At 37.5% G+C, this 17,268-nt stretch overlaps 1 protein-coding gene across 17 annotated transcripts in view; it reads left to right on the top strand.

Annotated features, from left to right (window-relative positions):
- The window catches only part of TRDN (triadin), a 246,932-nt gene that overhangs the window by 57,705 nt on the left and 171,959 nt on the right, over nt 1-17,268 (top strand). For all 17 annotated transcript variants that reach the window (XM_082757682.1, XM_082757677.1, XM_082757685.1 and 14 more), the window contains one exon: nt 12,237-12,284. In XM_082757682.1, coding sequence (XP_082613808.1) covers nt 12,237-12,284 — 48 coding nt within the window. The remainder of the gene's footprint in view (nt 1-12,236; nt 12,285-17,268) is intronic.

Raw genomic sequence — 17,268 nt, 5'->3', positions numbered from 1 at the left:
ATTTAGCTTTTGTTTGTTTTTGTTTGATATTATGCCCCCTATAAGCCTAGAGAGAACTGTTACAGCGTATTCAAAAAGAGGAGGGAAAAACTTACTGACAAAGATCTTAGCCCTAGTATCTAACTATGTCGGATTGTTTTTATCTATTAAGTAAATAAGAATGATATGATCAGGCTAAAAGTCCAGTTCATCCAGTGAATGGGCCAGAAGTCACTATTGCTGTCCAAGAGTAACCTATGCAAATGCCTAAGGGAACAAGAACTGTTAAAAATATAGCAATAACCTCCCAGAACTATTTTCCATACTCCATACATTTGCCCAAATCAGGGACTGCCTGAACCATGCTGTCACTGAATTCAGCAGAATGGTTGTAATCCATCTATCTATTTACAGTGAATTCAAGGCCATAGACGATATGTACACTGGGAACAAAACTATGATGGTAATAAGTTGTTGGAACCAGTAGGGTTTCATAATAAAACTTTGAAGAAGACATTTTCCTTTTCCAAATTCTCATATGCTTAGTTAAATAATAAATAGTCACCTTAATCTGTTACCTTTAAAAAAAATATATGTTTGCATTAGAATTCGTGGTTTTTTACTTTTAACTTGGTATCACAAAGAAACAATCTTTTCCCATACTATAAATGTATATATAATTCATTTGTATTTATATGTATTTATATATAAATATATATTTTTATTATATTATAAATGTAGTGTATTTATATGTATATATAGCTGTAAGTAAATAATATATGAATACATATATTTTTACAAATAACATAATAAATCTATATATATATATCAATAAATATAGCTGGCTAGTGCCATTTTAGGTAACATACTGTATCTCAGTTATAGCAGGGACAGGCAGAAGCTACACAGGACCTAATGGAGAAGTACACGCTTATGGAGCAGCTGGAGAAGACCAGAATACCTACAGTACCTTTAAAAAAAATAAAAATAAAAATAAAAAAGCCAGATATTTAAAACTCTTGCATTTTAAACACTCTACTAATAGGTTTTACTAAAATTTTTTAAAGAATCAGAAGTTCTTATAAAAAAATAAAGATTATAATTTGCTGTTATCTGGAGATTAATTGGAAAAAATTGCATTGCTAGACAACATGGCAACTATCTTTTCTTCCTGGGAAGAATACAGAAATAAAAATATCAGCTCCTACTATTTAGAGGTCTTTTTGTTATACAGTAACAAGCCTGGAAAGAATAACCATTTTATTTTATTTTATGGAGATAATATTCATGTTCAAAAAATATTTATACAAAGAAATAAGTGTTTTCCAACCAAAAAGTTGGAATGGACTAGAGAAAAGAAATTCAGATTACCATCTATGCAGCCTGAAAATTGAGTTGCTGGTGTGGTAGTTATAAGTGTGTCTTAGAAAATAATTATTCAGTTGCATTCATCCCTAAAGTATATATCTATTTGTACTGGTAATGCCTTCTGAATTCAGTTTCTTTTATGTTGCCATATGGTAATGTTCACTTTTCTGTGTATGAGTTGCTATTAAAGATCCCTGTAAAAGGCTTTCACCGTCTCCCTAGGCTGCACTTTACTACAAAGCGTTTGGCATGTCTTTGTGTAAGGTACACCCTGTGTTAAAAGATGAAAATCATTGATTGATTCAATTCTCAGATGTTAAACTGCTTTTCCAGATATGCTTTTTTTTTTTTTCATTTTTGTGGCATCCATTTCTGTTATTAATGTTCTTTTAACAATATCATCTCCTTTTACATACTCTGATCAATATGGTAATAGCATTTCCACAATAAAATAGCATTTTATAATGTAAGGAAAATATTTACCATATTATCAAGATGAAACAAAACTACTTACCTCTAGGGAATATAATTGTTCATTATAGTTCTCTTCCCTATTGAAGAACAGTGATTAAGTTTCAATTTTAATCAAGAATTGCTGTCTATCTTTAAAAAAAAAAAAAATACACAGAGAACTTTGGACCACAAGGCTACTAAGAATTCTGGGAGAAGTGTAACAACACAGAGGTTTTCAGAAGTTTAAACTATCCTCTTAAATCAGGGAAACCCTTAGGCAAAGCTTAAGATAACCCATGTTATCATGTTGGAATTCTATAGTGGAATTCTTCATTTGTGCCTCAGCAGTGTGGCATCTTACTCAAAAAGAAAAGAAGAGTATTAGGCAGATGTCCCCCTGGCTGGGAGTTTGCTGTCCTAGAGACAGAGCAAATTCCTGACCTAGCAAGAGCTAATAAAGGACATATATATGTGTTTATATATATATGTATGAAATACAAAGAAAATAAAACAGAATAAAATTTATTAAATTTTCAACATGGAAAAAGGTTTCTCCTGTAATAGGTTTTTCTCATCTAGCTAATTCTACTTCTGTGGCCTATGTTCAGGGAGAATTTGTCTGGCAAGACCACAAAAAGGTAATAAGATTAAAGGTCCTCCAAAACTCAGATAAACTTACAGTACCAAAATCTGAGGTCCTGTATATTTCTGAGTGAACTCAAATCCTCTAACAGCTGCTGCTGTCCCAAGGAGAAGATGTAGTAAGTTGGGCCCTATGCTTGTGACCCACAGAAATAGTATCTCTCTTCTGCATGCCAGGCCCGTACAAAAGAAGCCCCCCTTAGCAAATCTAGAAATGATTCAATTTATTGTCTAATTGGCAGTCTAATTGGCAGTCTAATACAATAAGGTAGAATCTGCAGAGTTGCCTTTTTTTTTAAAGTCAAGCATAGGAACTGTGGTTAGTCTTGTGCTTTCTTTTTTTTTTTTTTTTTCTTCCTGTTTTTCTCCAACACACAAGAAAAAATACATATTGAAAAAATTTATACAAAAAAGACATATTTAATACTAAAGTTTAGAGATTTTTCTGTATATATCATTTTACTCTACTCAGGGGTCTACAATTTTTGTCGGTATTTTGTCTACATAAAATTACATTCAATTAAGTGCAGACGATGATAAAATTGATTATGAAAAACATCATCTAAAACTTGTCCAATTTTTTTTCTGTTGGTTGAAATCCATAAATAAAAATATATCAAGGCATTCATTTTCCACTTCAGAATCAAGGTACAGAACTGCAGTCAGGGAACAACAGTACAACACCAGCAATAAAAAATAGAAATTTAAAAAAAAAAAAACAACAGTGAACAGTGAATTTTTTTATTCCATATACTTGGAATAAAATATTAATTATTATTATTATTATTAAATTATTTATACTTTATTATTATTATTATTATTATTAAAAGACTTTTATGTAAAAAATGTTTAGGGTGAAGATCTGCTATTTTCCCCTTTTAATTCTTTCCAAAGACTAATTACTAAAATTTCTTCATACAAAACAGTATGCCTATGGTATTCTTTAATCATGCCAGTGCTACTTGCAGGATAATTATTCAAAGATAATTAGTAATACCCTCTCCCCTTAAAAGCTTTCTGTTAAGAAATAGTTCTTCCACTCTAAATGGAAACTTTATGAGAGGCAAAAGAAAACCCACAACATAAAAAACAGCATCTAAAATAAAAGAGTTTGTGCACCATGTAAAATTCCATGTGCCTTGGTAAACTGAGGCTTCAAGATGGACTTTGTCTCTGAGGACCATGATCATTTCCTTTTCTTTATTTCTGGATAAAAGATCAATGACACTAATCAATGATTTTGCCCCCTACCCCCCCAAAAATAAAATAAAATAAAATAATGTTTTAATAAGTCCACAGCAATGTAATGATACACTTCTACTCACTGCTAATTGCTAAAGCTATAGCTAAATGAATGATATTTCCAACATAGCAATGTGGAAAAATATGTACAAAATTAACTGTCTTGAATTAATCAATTGTTAAAAGGAGTCGAATAAGTTCAGTCCAGAACATTGGAGATTATGGAAGAGCAGGTTATAATAAAATCTTTACATGGGCTGGGGTGTTTTGCTGTTATGAAAACACACTATTCTGAGAAACCCTTTCTTTCCAATGCATCTTGTTTGATGTATACTCTTGTAAAAGATAAAATAAAACATCAGCCCAGAATCAAAGCACTCCTCAGCAAGATGAGGAAGATGTCAGCAAGTCGTCTATGATGCATTTATATTATAGACTGGTGAAGGTACAGTAGAGTGGAAACAACTGAATATCTCTTGAACTAGAATCTAATCTGTTTATTTTTGTACCATTTTGGCATTATAAAAAAGTTTATATAGCAGAAAGACCAAGAACATCTTTGTATTCTTAGGAGAACATTAAAACCTACTTGTTTACTTTATGCTACCCAAGATAGGTAAATTATTCCAAAATATTTGAGGGTCAGCCTCTCTTTGTCTCTGATAGTTCAGAGATGCCAAACAAACTACCAAGAGGAGGGAATAAAGACAATTGCAGTGAAGTAGTCAAGCTTTGCTGAATAGGCTTAGGAGCAGTCAAAGTCACTTCACAGCAACCTTCACAGTTTAGGACAACATGTTATTTTGGGTAAACATAGACCAGAACAAAGGGTTTGCACCAAGAAGGAGAAATGGTCCTCTGTGACCTCTGTCAAAAGTAGTGATATGCAGCACATGAAAGAGACACTGCAAAATATTGAAAAGACAAGGCAAGAGAAAAGGATCTGCATTTTCACTCCAAATTGTAGTTGTGAATTCTAAAGAGATGAATAAACAGTTTTGAAACTGTACTTAAGAAGCACTATGGACCAATAGTTCACTGGCTGCTCAACCATGCATTGGTTGCAAATGCAAACACAAACCCTTAGGTGTTTTCATTGATAAGGGACAAAAGTCCTGTCACATTTTCACAACCTCAGGAAAAGTTGCTCTGTACCCCAACCTGTTGCTATGAGTCTTCAGAACAAAGAAAAATACTTGTCTATGAAAACACAGGGGATATGACTACACTACTAGGAAGCTTTAAGGAAGTCATCTAAATTAGTCATATGCATCACTCAGACTTTCTAGCGCTGAAAGTTACTACCTAAACCCTAAACTCTCCGGTAACATTACACTATCTTTGGTTCCTAGATATATGCACAATACACCATTTTATTTCCTCAATTAAATATTACCTCTTCTTTCATTGTTTTTCCCCATTATTTCTGTTGCAATATTTTTTTTCTCTAGACTCCAGCTACATTACATATTAGCTATTATCTAGAAGTTGCTGTTATGCATGAATTCTTTTATTCTTCTCCCAGACCCATAAGGATAACTGTCACCCTCACCAGCTGCTACTATCTAGATTAAAAATAGACATCAGCCGTGCAATTACAAATTTCTCCTGAGGATACCAGCAGCTGGAGAGTGGATTACAATTCTTCATACAGACAGCATCTAGAAACATATTAGAAATGATGTTCCTCTTATCTTACAAAGCTCATAACACCACTCACTGTTGCCTTGCCCTCAGTGTCTATTTCCACCAACTCTTCAGGATAATCAGCAGCCTGCTACCAATTAGTCTTGATAAACTATCAAGGATATAGTGCCATTAAATTTCTTGGAATAGCTGTAAGGGTTTTGACTGCTCAAAAGCAAATAATTAACCTCTGGTATGACATGACTGTGAGTAGGACTCATTTTCCTTTTCACACTTAGATGTTTATGAAAGAATGTCAAAACATTAAAAACATATATCAGTGTGTTACCTGTAAGAGAATATGAAAAGAAGACCAAGTGGTAAAATGTGTTTAGAAAAAAAAAAAAAAAAAAAAGAGAGAGAAAAAAATACCATATTATTACTTCAAATTAAACTCAATCAGTTCAAATACAAAAAGAGGAGATAACAGGAGAGCAGACAAAAACAGAGGAAGAAGTGAACTCTGTTGATGAAAACAGAGATTTCCTTGCCCTATTCCTCTTCAGAGAAGTGGAGAAGAGGCGGTGCCTCTTCAGTCATGCTCAGGTAAATCTGCACAGAGCTGAGCTATGCTAGGTCAGGGGATTGCATTCTTTTTCTCTTTCTCCAACCTTGATCTTCGCAGAGCGGGGGCTTTATAGTTCATACTCAGTGCCAGGCTGTTGTTAGACATCACAAAGTGCTGATAATGGGAATTATCTTGGTGAAGGGTAGGAAAAACTATTATCCAAACTGTGTGTTTAGCAAGGATTTTCAGTAAAGCTGCCTTCAACACTGATCCTTAGTGTCCATGTGGGCCTGTTCTGGGTCAAAAGCACACCAATTGCCTACTAAGGATATATTGGCTCTATCTCATTTTAGCATCTTGAAATGATCAGTGAGAAGCCCACTAACTTCCCTTCCAGGAATTGTTTAAAATAATCACTCTGCATGTTCTGTGTATCCACACAACACCCAAAGTATAGAAAAATTGGTGTCAAGCAGTATCTGTATTTAAGGAAATAAAGTACTTATCTATTAAAAGCCCAAGAAACAAAAGGGGAAAGATAATTTTTCACGTCTGCTTGATAAGTGGCAAAAAAAAAAAAATGTATACAGCTTTTAAAATACATACTACCTTGCAATAATTTAATAAACTGTGCTGTCTTCTCATAAAGAATCAGGATGGTTGCCGTGGTAACAAAGATTATCCTTGCTGCTGCTTGATTCTGTCATTTTTCTAAACATGAATTCATAATATTTAGGATTTATTAACAATGTGTCACATTGATAGAGATAAATTACATGTTTTAAACTGGCCATGTAAGTCTTCTATGATATTATAGCTGCTTTGTCAACTCAGCAATAAGATATGATGTGATTACTAGAAAATTAAAGCTATTTGTCATAAAGGATGAGGCAGTATCAAAACTCCCAGAACAGAAAAAGTCTCAATAGAGTAATCTAATGTGTTTCCTTATTTTAAATATTTCTGAGTTAGATAACAGTCACTATTTTCTGTCTTGTAAATTGATCAAGATCAGCATATATTGAAACTAGATTTATTTGTGCTGGGAAAATTTAGGTTATAAAGAATCAGAATTGATGTCCTTCAGGCTACAATATTTTGTGATGGTTCTAACTATAATGCAGAGTTTGTGGAGAGATCCTAATGATGGCATACTTTGCAATATATAAAAATACATATACACACACTTATGTTTTATGAAGTTGTATTTCACTTCAAGGAATTTTGTAGGGTTTTGTGCAATGTACAGTATCCTAATTGTAGCAGAAAATTAGATGACATTCTCAATGTTGCTGTCTAGAAAATACCATTTTATGTGCATTACTGAAGTGTTTGTGTCAGTAAGTGCCATCACTGATACCATGTTAAGCTAATTTGGATGGCCAGTTCTACAGTCATTCTTCCATATATATTTGTGTAGTGGGTTTACGTGGCAAGGTTTTGGTAGCAGGGAGCCATAGGGGTGGTTTCTGTGAGAAAGATCTAGAAGCTGCCCCATGTTTGGGAAGGGCCCCATTGTTTTCCAGATCCGAGCCAATAAGCGATGTTGTTTTGCGCCTCTGTGAGAGCATATTTAAGACAGGGAAAAAACGCTGCGCCACACAGCAGCCGGGAGAGTCAAGGGAGTGGGAGAACAGCCTTGCACCAAGGTCAGTGTAGAAGGAGGGGGAGAGGTGCTCCAGGCGCCGGAGCAGAAGTCCCCTGCGGCCTGTGGTGAGGACCATGGTGAAGCAGGATGTCCCCCTGCAGCCCATGGAGTACCACGGTGGAGCAGGGTTCCACGCTGCAGCCCGTGGAGGAGACCACGGTGGAGCAGGTGGCCCTGCACCGACGGAGGCTGCCGCCTGTGGAAGACCCCTGCCGGAGCAGATTCCGGGCCGGACCTGTAGCCCGTGGAGAGGAGCCCACGCAGGAGCAGGTGATCTGGCAGGAGCTGCTGCCCGTAGGGGAGCCAGGTTGGAGCAGTTTTCTCCTGAGGGATGGACCCCGTGGTACGGACCCATATCTGGAGCAGTTCTGGGAGAGCTGCTGCCTGTGGGAAGCCCACGCCGGATCAGTTCATCAAGGACTGCATCCCGTGGGTGGGACCCCACAGCACAGGGGACGAGAGTGACCGAGAAGGAGCGGCAGAGAAGAAGTGCTGTAGACTGACCATAACCCCCATTCCCCGTTCCCCTGCGCCGCTCGGGGGGAGGAGGTGGAAAAGGGTGGATGGGGGGGGAAGGTGCTTTTGTTTTTTTTTTCCTTTGTTTTCTCACTTCTCTCGCTTGTTAGTTGTAGGCAATAAATCTTACTATCTCCTTATGCCGAGTCTGTTTTGCCCGTTACAATAATTATTGCGTGATTTTCTCGTCCTTATCTCAATCCTTGAGCCCTTTTCACATATTTTCTCCCCATTCCTCTTTGAGGAGGGGGAGTGAGAGAGCGGCTGTGGTGGAGCTCGGCTGCCCACTCGAGCGGAACCACGACAGTCTTTTTTGGCGCCCAACGTGGGGCTCAAGGAATTTGAGATAAGATGATAGTTAGTAGAAGTAACGGGCAAAAATATGTGCAGGATGATTGTTAGGAATGTACAAGTTGTGAAGAATTAAGAAAGCAGTAACTGTGATATGTTAGTGTGGTGAAGGGACGAGGGGTGGTGTGTGTGTAAAATGTCCACCTTGTCGGTGCTGTGATGATGTTATGTTTATTTTGGTGTGGTGAATTCTTTTTCGTTTTGATTTAAGTGAATTTCGTGAAGGTTGTTGTGATAATTGTAAAGTAAGAGTATGTTGTGAGTAGTCTTAAATATGCTATTAACAGAGGCGAGGGGTGGAATGTAGTGGGTTTACGTGGCAAGGTTTTGGTAGCAGGGAGCCATAGGGGTGGTTTCTGTGAGAAAGATCTAGAAGCTGCCCCATGTTTGGGAAGGGCCCCATTGTTTTCCAGATCCGAGCCAATAAGCGATGTTGTTTTGCGCCTCTGTGAGAGCATATTTAAGACAGGGAAAAAACGCTGCGCCACACAGCAGCCGGGAGAGTCAAGGGAGTGGGAGAACAGCCTTGCACCAAGGTCAGTGTAGAAGGAGGGGGAGAGGTGCTCCAGGCGCCGGAGCAGAAGTCCCCTGCGGCCTGTGGTGAGGACCATGGTGAAGCAGGATGTCCCCCTGCAGCCCATGGAGTACCACGGTGGAGCAGGGTTCCACGCTGCAGCCCGTGGAGGAGACCACGGTGGAGCAGGTGGCCCTGCACCGACGGAGGCTGCCGCCTGTGGAAGACCCCTGCCGGAGCAGATTCCGGGCCGGACCTGTAGCCCGTGGAGAGGAGCCCACGCAGGAGCAGGTGATCTGGCAGGAGCTGCTGCCCGTAGGGGAGCCAGGTTGGAGCAGTTTTCTCCTGAGGGATGGACCCCGTGGTACGGACCCATATCTGGGGCAGTTCTGGGAGAGCTGCTGCCTGTGGGAAGCCCACGCCGGATCAGTTCATCAAGGACTGCATCCCGTGGGTGGGACCCCACAGCACAGGGGACGAGAGTGACCGAGAAGGAGCGGCAGAGAAGAAGTGCTGTAGACTGACCATAACCCCCATTCCCCGTTCCCCTGCGCCGCTCGGGGGGAGGAGGTGGAAAAGGGTGGATGGGGGGGGAAGGTGCTTTTGTTTTTTTTTCCTTTGTTTTCTCACTTCTCTCGCTTGTTAGTTGTAGGCAATAAATCTTACTATCTCCTTATGCCGAGTCTGTTTTGCCCGTTACAATAATTATTGCGTGATTTTCTCGTCCTTATCTCAATCCTTGAGCCCTTTTCACATATTTTCTCCCCATTCCTCTTTGAGGAGGGGGAGTGAGAGAGCGGCTGTGGTGGAGCTCGGCTGCCCACTCGAGCGGAACCACGACAATTTGGTAGTTGAAGAAGCAATAAGAAATTCACTAAAATCACAGAAGTTTTAGCAAAGACTTTTTTTTTTTTTTTTTTTTTTTTTTTTTAAAAAAAAAAGGCCTATTTTTTGTAGTGAGACACACGGTTGGTTGGAACACAGTGGAGTTGAGTAACCTTAAGTCAAGCAAGGAGAGGACAATGGGCAGATGTTTTAAACTGAAAGACAGTAGATTTAGATTGTAAGGAAGACATCTTTTACAATGAAGGTGGTGAGGCACTGGAACAGGTTGCCCAGAGAGATTGTGTATGCCCCTATTAGGAGATAGGCCAGGATCAAGGTCAGGCTGGATGGGGCCTGGTCTAGTGGAAGGTGTCCCTGCCCATGGTAGGAGGTTGGCCTCGATGATCTTTAAGGGTCCCTTCCAACGCAAGCCATTCTATGAATATGTGTCACTGTATGATTTGATATGTCAGGCAGTGGGACATAATTACATCTGTATGTAGGATGAACTTTGAGCTGGGTGAGATATGTCTACATTGTATATTGCAATGCAAAGGAAGTAACAGAGCTTTCTTTAAATGCACCGAGGCAGTCTGGAACAGCAGCATGGAGAACTGCTCAGATGTGCTCAGAGCTAGCTGCACATAATCTTTGTCTTGAACCATTCCTAAACTAGTTACCAAAACTAGTTTGTGTATCCTTTTAAACAGAACAAGAGGGAATTCAGTTACTGGATTGTCTTGGTAGATGGAAAAAATATCCTCATGTAGTTGAAAAACAAACAAACAAACAAAAAACAAACAAGATCAGATGAAATACAGTAAATCAATACAGCATGATTTCTTCCTAATCATAACCTTTGAGGCTTATAGAACAATAAATGAACTACACTCTCAGGCTGAAAAATACAAGGTGAAAATAGAACAAAAGGCCTTTTGGCTCATTGACATCATATAATTTGCTTAGTTATGCTGCCATACATAGACAGCTAACAGTAGTACATATATCCTCCTTTGTTTTCCTTTATCTCCATGAAGTAATGTTCTCTCTCAGGGCTATAGACTGATGTTATAGCATAGTTGTTTCTTGTGAAGCAGGCAAAATCATTAATTCAGCTATGATTCAGATGGCTACTACTATCTAATAAAAATATCTTGTATTTTTTTCAAATGAACTATGCACAAATCAATCTTGGAAAGAGAAAATACCATTTTCCATTGTATCTCTTTGCCAATGTAGATTCTGTTACAGCTGGACCAGATAACTAATGGGATAAATGGAAAATTTCAGTTGTCTTCAAAAGGCATTATAGTAGCTCCTTTGAGTTGAGATGTAATGTACACTTTTTTTTTTTTTTTTTTTTTTTCTCCCTTGGATTAATTTTGGTGCCAGAGTTCTTGTTTAATTTAGATTATGCAGACCAAGATCCTAAAATACAGGGTAGCACCTCCAATAGGGTCTGGTCAGAATTGTATGTGTTGTTGTCAAAGGTTTATTTGATCCAGTATTTTATGCCAGTTTTCCACTGCAAGAAAATATGCATATTGCCTAATCAGCCAGAGACTCTGTTGAGTCTTAATGGCTTTATTGGGCACCTGTAATGGCCTGTATATTTCTACCACTGTAAGCAAGCAGTGCTATGCAAGCTTGATTTAATTCTGTTTTTGTTGGTGGTGGTCATTTGTTTTATAATATCCTGGTTTTGACACAATTAGGACAGTAGGAAGAAAAAAAAAAAAAAAAACATAAATGTATATAGCAGTAACATAATATCTATGTCACAGGTGAGGATTTTTTTTTTTAGAGGAGGTGGCATAGCAAGGGCATGTAAATACTGTACTAACTCTTCTTGTTTCTCTTCTAACAAGGCAGTTCTTAGCTAAGGGATTTATTGGTATACAGCATGATTAAAATGAGTCAGTCATTCTCGGAGACTCTAATCCCTAACCTGGGAACTTTTATATCTGTTTGTAATTTTTGTCCAACATTGAGTCTATTTTTATTGTGTGTTGGAGCTACCAATTGAGCATTTGAGCTTTAAAAATTTAGAAAATGTAGTAAAAAGAATATTTACCTTCCAAAGGTAATTCTGAGAACATAAAAAACTAATCCTGGCAAACAAGTAGAGATACAGGAAAAATGCTTAGTAAAAGCATGTGTTTTTTTTTCTGATTCGTAGTCAACATATGTTACCATATAGCAGCTGCAGGTCAGAAAAACCTGTTCTTGACTTGAAAAGCAGATATAGCTTAATTTAAATCAGAATAATTATTCAAGTCATTTATTGTTATGATTTTTGTCCACATGTATTCTGTGTGCATGTATATATAGCTATAACTGATAATTTAACTTTATTGTATATAATTATGAATATGAATATAATAAAGGCATGGCTGTGCTATAATTTTGAAGCACTTACCTAATTTTATTAAAAGAATGCATCTGATATTTCCCTGTGTTAAGATTAGTTTGATATGGATAAATAAACTCTACATTGTTTTCAGAAATCCATAAAGCGAAACCAGAGAGACATGAAAAACGAACTCCAAAAGGTAACATTATTTTTTTGTCTGTTTACTTACATGTATGTTTATAATATACACTGTATTTGCCAACTACATATTTTATCCCTGTTTTATTATAGAAGCACTCAGAAGCACTGTGGTTCTCACAGTCTAAAAATAACTAAAATTTAATGTATGCCTTAACATTAACAAATAATGCCATTTTATATTTGTTGGGCTATATTGTAAAGACACATTCATAATAAGATTATCCTGTCCATACTTATCCAGGAGTCTTTTTGTTGCAAAGGTGCAAGAACATAGAGTGCTGATGAACTTCCTCTAGTGCAAAACACATGAAGTGTGTTCGGCAAGGAAGAAAACAAATTTATAGGCCAGTGAGTGCCATCAAAGTTAGGAAGTGCTAGTTAAGAGGGAGCCAGGTGTGTATCAAAGATAAGAAAACCTCCACTATAAGAACCTACTCTCTTTCAGAGTGTTTAATCTCCTCTAACTGGCACTTCCCAAAATTCACAGAGGAACTGTTTTGGACTGGTTTTCAGAGGTCAGGTAAACAAAGAAGCTTCCTGAGTTATTTGCAGATTTTTTATTTATTTATTTTGTCTAATAAAACCTCCTCTGGAAAGATTAGGATACACAAAATCTGATGAGCATCTCAGTGATGCACCAGTGTCGTGCTTAGTAATTATAGGAGGAAGCAAGAAGGAAGCTTATTAAAAATAATGTGTATATACATACACTCTCCCTCATAAAATTACATTCATTTTATATATATATTTCTTTCTAGTATTTTACAGCTCTAGTGCTAGGTTTCCAGGGTCATCTGAAGTACCCAGAATTGTTTCCCAACTATTTAATAAATCATGTACCTTGGAAATAAATTTTTTAGGGTATCAGTGGGCTAGTTGGTCAATAATGAACTAAAATTCATTAGCAAAGTATCCCAGATAGGGAGTTTTCAAGCACGGTAAAAAAACACAAATGAAGTTGCAGCCTTGACCAAATCAGCCTCCTGTATACTATTCCATCTGTACAGAAATACTTTGCTTTACATAGAAAAACATTAATGTGACAAAGATGATCACAAAGATGTTATAAGATGCTAGGGAAAAAAAAGCACTCAGGTGTCATTAGTTTATGAGTATGCCCTTTATGAGTATGCCTTATAAGGCAGTCTTTAATTAGACAATCAATTGCTGAAGTGCAAGACAAATGACAAATATGTATATATATATATATATTTTTATATATATATATATATATACATATAGGTATATATATATATATACCTATATATATATATATATAGGTGTTTGGTTGTGTTATTTTGTTGTTTTGTTTTGTGTGTGTGTTTTGTTTTGTTTTGTTTTGTTTTTTCAAGGGGGAGATGGGGAGGGTCTCATACTTCATAGAATTATAGAATCACAGAATGGTTTGGGTTGGAAGAGACCTTAAAGACCATCCAAACCCCCTGCCACAGGCCAGGACAACTTCCACTAGACCAGGTTGCCCAAAGCACCATCCAGCCTGGCCTTGAACATACTATATATATTTCTGCTTATATTTAGTCCTCATATATATATTTTCCTCATATATATATTTTCCTCATATATATATTTCTGCTTATATTTAGTCCTCAAAATGCACTTTGCATGCAGTAGGAACAGTTACAAGAAAACATTCTGTCTGACCTCAATATGGGGATGCTGGACTTATAAAAATAATTGTAGACATATTTTTTAGTAGTCAAACCCTCTGAAGTCCCAATAGGGAAGCTGCATCCATAAGCCTCATTTTGAAAAGGCTGTACCAAAATATCAGCAACAGGTGCAATGAATGGAATTTCCAGATAGAACTGGCTAAAATTATAAGGAAGTTTCTTAAGAGTATTAAAAGCCAGGCAGATTTGTACCCTAATCTTTGCCTATAATTAAATATTTTGATAAACTACTAATAATGAAGTGTATTTCCATGATTGCACTTAGTCAACTTTGAAAAGCAGAAATACACTGAGAACTGATTCAACAAAACATTTTTTCATTCTTAAGAGCAGTGAAATTTTGTGATTACATGTATGTGTTAAGCATAAATTCACTACAAAATAGGGTCTTTACAATTTGGTATTGGATGCATTAGCATTTCCACAAGGGCCAATAGCACCCTGAGCTGTGTGAGCAGGAGCATGGCCTGCCCATGGAAGCAGGTGATTATCACTCATAATGCAGCATTCATGAGACCGCTTCTAGATACCATGGCCTCCCAGGCAAAGACATGGATAAACTGGGGTGATCTCAGTATGGAGCCCCTGACATGATGGGGGTTGGAGCAGTTGTCCTGAAAGGAGAGGCTGTGGACCGGGGCTGGCCTAGGAGCAGCCTGGAGCAGGCTGAGAGGTGGTGGAGAGGAAGGAGCCAGAGACACGAGGAGGCTCAGCTGTACTAAGCAAGATTCAGGTGGGATACAGGGAGAAACTTTCTCCCCATGGCACGGGCTGCCCAGGAAGGCCACTCTGGAAGAGTCCTTGGGGTTTCCAGCCTGAGCCCCACACAGCCCAGCCTGGCCTCAGTGCTGAGCCTGCTGCATGGGGGCTTTCGCAGTGCCCAGCCAGCCACAGCTGTCCTGCAATTCCTGCAATATAATGATATATACTGCTTTTGCAAGACTTTAAGAGCTACAGATGAAGGCACCGTTTAAGATGTAGGTGCTATAGCTTTTATTACTGTTGCTGCCAATGAATAAGAGGTAACTATCCGATATTTCAGCAAGAGGGAAGAACAATAACAGAATATATTGAGATAAATATATATAAGAGTGTAATTTCTGTCAAAGAGAAAACCTAATGATAACCCAAATGGACTGAGAAAAGAATTTCTAATTCTTATGGAAAATAGATATTAGCAATACAATGAAATAACCTGTACCACTGGAATAAAAATAGCTCACAGACTTTGAGAAGTCATGGCAAAAGGTTCAAAACTGTCATTAAAGTATACATTCATCAACAATCTTCATAAACTTCACTTACACTAAGAATAAGAATTCCTCACACTAAAGTCAACGTAACATCATCACAACGCTGAAAAAGGTACTGTGATTTTTCCTGTATGTACTTCACTAATACATTGCTGTTGGAGTGAGGGATGGAAGAAGACAATGTGATGATGAAATGCTACCTCTCAGAGTCATATATTAAAACACACACACACACACACACACACACACAAAAAAAAAAAAGACTGTGATTTCAGCAAAGACACTCATGTGCCTCTGAAATTAGTACTATCCTCTCTGGTTTTGGCAGAAAGTATCTCTGAATTTGACCTGATTTCACAAATATATTTCAGTCATTTCCAAACTATTTCACTTACTATGCATAGCACATACCTGTCTCTCCTACCCTAATCACAGTAGGGCTGTACAAGTAATGCAAATATTACAGAGTAAAGCTGGCTATGTTTTGGCATATGGGTAAATTATATGATCATGAAGACAAACATAAAGTGTCCATATAATTTAATTTTATGTAAATATATGGTATTTGAGACAAATAAATAGGTAAAAGGAGTTGGCCCATACAAATCTACAGTGTACCAGAAACCCAAAATAAGTTGACAAGATTAGCAAGTAAAGTAGCATATTTAGGCTTGATACAGGGGCTGTCTGTCTTGATTTCTAGACTTATGACTACAGATTCATCTGAGGCCACTATAAACTAGGTTACATGGGTACTGGTAGCAATACAGCTGCAGCATTTCAGGCACAGCTGTCAAGTATCAGTTCAGCCACATGGGCTGAGAGAAGCCCAGAGTAAAGCCAATGCTTGCAGGTAATTTGACCATCACCAGTAGCTGGCAAACTCAAACGTCAGTTCAGATGGGTGTAATGCCCTCTGACTGCTGCAGTTAAATCTAACTTTAAATTGTATTGTAACGCACAGGAAATTGTCTTGCTCTTACATAGGCATTTAAACCTAGTGTTGAAGGGCTAGATCCATCTTACAGTTTGGTGCTGCAGAGCACGTGCATGCCTGGTGCCATTTGGGGCAGGTGTGGCCAAGTTCCAGGCAAGCTTCTTCCCTCTTTACAGGTAATTGAAGTGGTTTGTAATGAATGCAGATGCCTTCACAGTTCCTAAATTGCTGGGATTTCCTTGGAATATTGTTTAGGACCTGGAAGTTTGTGCCCCTTTGCAGATCAAGCACACTCCCCACCCCCCTTTTTTTTTTTTTTTTTATGGAAGATTCTTTCAAGAAGGATTAAGTTATAGCCATCTAAGGTTACTCAGCTTCCGAATAGAAGTATCTACTCAGAGATTTAATGTTGTCTGACTAATGCATTCTAACTTCATTGTATTAGTTCATTTATCTTAACTTTTGTGAGTGCTGCTCTGTGGACAGGCACTTAGCTGGAGCAAGCAACCTCTACTGCATGCATTATGCACCCATCACATAGCTTTATGCTAAGCAATGGACTTACTCAGCTGAAAACTTTTTACTTAGCTTAGATGTGGAATTAGTTCCTCCTTATTACATCCCTTTGAAGTTCCTTTTTTTTTTTTTTTTTTTTTGGGGGGGGCGGCAGTGGGGTTGGAAATGTTATCAAATACTCTATCTCAAACACTTTAATTAAAAAAATAAATCTCATCCCCAATCACTGTCTTCCATTCCATTTGATGCAAATCAAATATAGCACTAGATGACTAAAATTTGGAAAATATCACATATATACTATGCTTGTTGTTTTAAATTTTATGTGAAGTAAACAGAAATATTCTTATTTGATTAAATTCAGAATACCTTGTTAAATTACCTTAAAATTTTCCATTATAAACTCCTATTTTAGATTATTTATAAATTTAACGCACTCCAGTAATGAAGGATGAATTTTTTCATGCTTGGCTTTTTGCCTCTGGCTGAATTTTCATTCAAAGTCATATAAAAATGTTTCAGCAATTTCCAAAATCTAGGTTAGTGAAAATTAGGTTAGAGTATTATATTTTTTCCAATGCTAAT

The sequence above is a fragment of the Aythya marila genome (genome assembly GCF_965140915.1).
Source record: "Aythya marila genome assembly, chromosome: 3".
NCBI lineage: Eukaryota > Metazoa > Chordata > Aves > Anseriformes > Anatidae > Aythya > Aythya marila.
Note: the sequence above shows the minus strand (reverse complement) of the source record. Positions and strands in the feature narration are given on the sequence as shown.